This window comes from Myotis brandtii, unplaced genomic scaffold (genome assembly GCF_000412655.1).
Source record: "Myotis brandtii unplaced genomic scaffold, ASM41265v1 scaffold443, whole genome shotgun sequence".
Lineage (NCBI taxonomy): Eukaryota > Metazoa > Chordata > Mammalia > Chiroptera > Vespertilionidae > Myotis > Myotis brandtii.
Window position 1 is genome coordinate 1,309,188 of NW_005366952.1, and position 5,051 is coordinate 1,314,238.

At 39.6% G+C, this 5,051-nt stretch overlaps 1 protein-coding gene across 1 annotated transcript in view; it reads right to left on the reverse strand.

Annotated features, from left to right (window-relative positions):
- Positions 1-5,051, reverse strand: part of EAPP (E2F-associated phosphoprotein) — a 17,985-nt gene that overhangs the window by 12,548 nt on the left and 386 nt on the right. The window contains exon 2 of the mRNA XM_005874571.2: positions 402-580. Coding sequence (XP_005874633.1) covers positions 402-580 — 179 coding nt within the window. The remainder of the gene's footprint in view (positions 1-401; positions 581-5,051) is intronic.

A 5,051-nucleotide genomic window follows, 5' to 3' on the forward strand; every position in this document is an offset into this window, starting at 1 on the left:
AAATATATTTTATTGATTTTTTACAGAGAGGAAGGGAGAGAGATAGAGAGTTAGAAACATCGATGAGAGAGAAACATCGATCAGCCGCCTCCTGCACATCTCCCACTGGGGATGTGCCCGCAACCCAGGTACATGCCCCTGACCGGAATCGAACCCAGGACCTTTCAGTCCGCAGGCCGACGCTCTATCCACTGAGCCAAACCGGTTTTGGCAATAAGAATTTTTTTTTAAAAAATTCAGCTTATCCATTTAAAAATACATACATATATATGGTATTTATTTATTTACTTACTTACTGAGTACCTACTGAAGTTTCTGGGGACACAAAAGAGCACAAACAAGGTTCTTGCCCATACGGAGCTTGGGAAAATATCTTTATTGAAATCTAACTAAAAGTTTACCTGTTTCCAGGGAGGATAATTTGACTTCCATTGTTTTTATGGTGGAATTTAATTCAGCTTCCATTTCTTTTTCAAATTCATCTTCACTAGATTCACTTTCTCCAGTAAGACATTCTCTGATGAGTTTTCGTTTTTGGTCAGGAGTTCCATGTAAAAGCACATCCACTTCATCTTCAGAACTAATATAAATTTAAATCATAAAGAATATGAATATTAAAGAATTAAAATAACTTACAACTCCCATCACCTCACTGCCCAACAAGTTTAAGTTTATAAGGTTGCATTTGATTTATCTGGCATATTACATAGAGCTATTCTCACTTAACAGATCAACCATTTTGCATATTTCCAAATATATTTTTTTTTAATATATTTTATTGATTTTTTACAGAGAGGAAGGGAGAGAGATAGAGAGTTAGAAACATCGATGAGAGAGAAACATCGATCAGCTGCCTCCTGCACATCCCCCACTGGGGATGTGCCCACAACCCAGGTACATGCCCTTGACCGGAATCAAACCTGGGACCCCTCAGTCCGCAGGCCGACGCTCCATCCACTGAGCCAAACCGGTTTCGGCTCCAAATATATTTTTTAATGTTAGCATAACACTTCCTCTTGTAAAAGCTGTACATTTATTTCTAGCTCTTTGCTATTAAACACTATAATGAACATCTTTGTACATATAACTTTAATTCCTTAGGATGAATGTCTAGAATTAGATGCAAACATCTGACTTCTTGAATTATCACACTGCTTTCCAGGACTGCACCAATTCTAATTTTTTCAGCAATGAAAAATTTACTCCAGTTTTTTAAAACTCAAGACATTTAAATTAAACCTAAAATGCCCAGCCGGTGTGGCTCAGTGGTTGAGTGTCAACAATGCAGGGGAAACCAGCATTGTTTCAAAATGTTGGAAACCAGCATTGTTGGTTTTTGGTTCTCTAGTTTTGCCTTCTAAACAATGCTTTTGAGCCTCTAGCAGAAAGTAAATCAGAAAAATCCAATTCACAACAATTAATTTTAACCCAATAGGTTTTTGTGTGCATATGCATTTTCATTTCTCTGGGATAAATGCCCAGGAGTTCACTTGCTGGTTGTATGGTAATTGTATGTTTAGTTTTATAAGGAACTGTCACGCTGTTTTCCATAGTGGTTGTACCATTTTACATTCCCTCCAACAGTAAATGAGGGTTCCTTTTTCTCTGAAACCTCTCCAACACTTGTTATTACTTGTCTTGTTGATAATAGTCATTCTCACAGGTGTGAGGTGGTATCTCATTGTAGTTTGGATTTGCATTTCTATAATAGCCAGTGAAGTTTGAAATCAATAAAAAATGTATTTAAAAATAAAAAAAAAATAAAAGGCACAGTGCTGCAGAGAACTATGAAGAGAGAGAAAACTAAATTATATCTCAAATTCTCCTGAGCAATTTCTGCCAATTTACTTGGCCTTCTGTGCCTGGGTTTCCCCATCAATAGGAATGGGACAAAATTAAACCAGATATCAGCAGAAATATCTGAAATGCCCAAAACAGTTCTAATACAATCAACAATACATAAATAATGCTCAGTTACTCATGGTCTGATGAATACTTACTGACTATTCTTGGTTTTTGGTGGTTCTCTAGTTTTGCCTTCTAAACAATGCTTTTGAGCCTCTAGCAGAAAGTAAATCAGAAAAATCCAATTCACAACAATTAATTTTAACCCAAGATGTCAATATTTGACCCAAGATGTCAATGCTGCCAAGGTTGAGAAATCCTGATCTATTCTATATTTAAGTGTTTCCAAAGTGTGGGACATGATTATTTTAATGAGTAGCAGAATAGATGATGGCCCATTAAAGAATACTAAAGCCACTGCTAGTGGGAATGTAAAATGGTACAACCACTATGGAAAACAGCGTGACAGTTCCTTATAAAACTAAACATACAATTACCATACAACCAGCAATTGAACTCCTGGGCATTTATCCCAGAGAAATGAAAATGCATATGCACACAAAAACCTATACATGGCCCTAGCCAGTTTGGCTCAGTGGACAGAGCGTTGGCCTGTGGACTGAAGGGTCCCTGGTTCGATTCCAGTCCAGGGCATGTACCTCGGGAGCCATCGGCCGTGGTCAGGGGCATGCAGGAGGCAACCAATGTGTCTCTCTCACATCAGTGTTCTCTCTGTCTTTCCCTCTCCCTTCCACTCTCTCTAAAAATCAATGGGGAAAAATGTCTGCAGGTGAAGTTTTAAAAAAAACCTATACATGAATGTTTATAGCAGTTTTATTCACAATAGTCTAAACTTGAAAGATGTCCTTCAACGAGTGAATGGTTAAGCACAGACTATTACTCAGCAATAAAAAAAGAAATGAACGCGCCCTGACCGGTTTGGCTCAGTGGATAGAGCATCGGCCTGCGGACTGAAGGGTCCCAGGGTCGATTCCAGTCCAAGGCATGTACCTTGGTTGCGGGCACATCCCCAGTGGGGGTTGTGCAGGAGGCAGCTGATCGATGTTTCTCTCTCATCGATGTTTCTAGCTCTCTATCCCTCTCCCTTCCTCTCTGTAAAAAATCAATAAAAAGTTAAAAAAAAAAAAGAAATGAACTATTAATACCTAAAAAAATGGGGGTGAATCTCCAGAGAACTGTGCTGAGTGAAAAAAGCCAATCCCAAAAGGTTACATACGCAGAATTCCACTTACATATTTTTTGAAAAGGACAAAATTATAGAAATGGAGGACAGACTAGCAGTTACCAGAGGTTAAGTGGGGCATGGGGGGCGGGAAGTGGGGAATATGAACAATCCTCATGCTGATGGAAATGTCCTGTAACTTGACTGTATTCATGTCAATATCCCGGTTGTGATATTGTACTAGTTTTGCAATATGTTAACATTGGGGGAAACTGAGTAAAGGGGACACAATCTCTCTGTATTATTTCTTACAGCATGTGAATCTAGTTGTAAGAACAAAATGTTTAACAAAATGTTTAACAAAATGTTTAATTAAAACACAAGGCAAGAGTGTTATTCTTTTTTGCAAATTTTCTTCAATCTTTGTGATTATTTCAAAAGTCTCAGCATTTGCACTGCTAGTCAAGGCAATGTCATGGGCCCTGCATATTCTTGTTGAGTATGCTAGCATGCAAGGTTCACAACACTCTTTACCTAGGCCATTTTTCAGGGTTTTTTGCAGTAAAAAAAAAAAAAAAACTTGATGGATGAGGACATGTCCCTTCCCAGGACAAAGAGCAGGCTTATCTACTGCCTGCTGTCAAAGAGGTAGATTCCAAGCTCAAGTGGTCCCCAGCCAGGATACCAATCCACTGAATGTTAGCATCCGTCTTGGTCTCTTTGCATAACCTCTGCTGAAGTTAGGAAGAGCAACCAACACCAACATAATAATGTTCATGCTGCCTGCTGTGCTGTGAGTTTTCTGTAACCCAGGAGTCTCAGATCTTCTGCCAGCTTCCATGAAACAGTGACAGGCTATAAAATAGTATCTTATAAAGAGGAGTAAAATCAAATCCTGACAGATACCTCTTACCTCTCTAACAAAATCTCCCTTTTTAAAACAAGCATTGGATTCAGAGGCTCAAGCAGGCAATACTGCCTTAAAGCATTGTTTTGCTTTCATAGTATTTATTTTTTTCATTACTTTACAAGTGACAACTGTCAGGATTATAAAGCTTTCTTTAAGACATTTAACTACAAAAATGTAAATTGACAAAGAAAAATGTTAAATAACACAAGTGCATATGGAGATAGTAATGGCAGAATAACTCAAGTCCAGGAAACACTCCTCTATTCCAATCAAACTGAATTACTAATTGAAGCCTATATCTACCTCCTTTCACAGACCTGACCCTTTAAGTCAACTTCCACAGGGAATCCTGGAATCCATCCTCACTCCCCACAACAGAAACCTTCGCAGCAGCCGGATCTCCCATGCCGAGGTCCCCTCCCCAGGATAATGGAAGGAAACACTGTGATTGAAAGTAGGACAGTTTTACAGAAAGCTCAATCCGACGAAATGTTTTAAAGTTATAAGTAGGATCTGCTGACAGCTCTCAAATGGCTTAAATTTGCCTGGAAATCTATTGCCAACAAAACTGCAAGTTTCCCTCCGGTAGGATATGTCCTTCCTTTTTGGAAATTCCCACGAAAACCTCATCGGTGCCTAGCTAAGATCGTTTTCTACAATGCTCTTCCGAGATACATGCTTATTTCCCAGATATATACCTTGCAAGGTATGTGTATTATTTCCCCTACTGTACTGTAAATCTGTAAAAGGCAAAAATCTTATGACTGGTCTCTGTAGCCCAGAGCAAGCACATAACAGGTGCTCAAAAAAACGCTGCTAAATATCCCCTTGTTTCTGTTTATGGCCTGTTAGTCTTCTAGCTGGTCACCTCACATTAAGTGACACAACCCTTACAACATACTTACGATATGGTTATTATATTTCCTTTTTATAGATGAGAAACCGAGGAGAATCGACTTGCCTTGGGTCACACTGCCCGTAAGCTGCAGAGGCAGGACGCGATCACACGGCTTTGGAAGACTTACGCGTGATTCCCGAACAGCCCCCTTCCCCGCGGCGGCTCGGCCCCGCCTCCCCCAGGGCTGCAAGACCTCACCCGAACTCCCCTCGGCG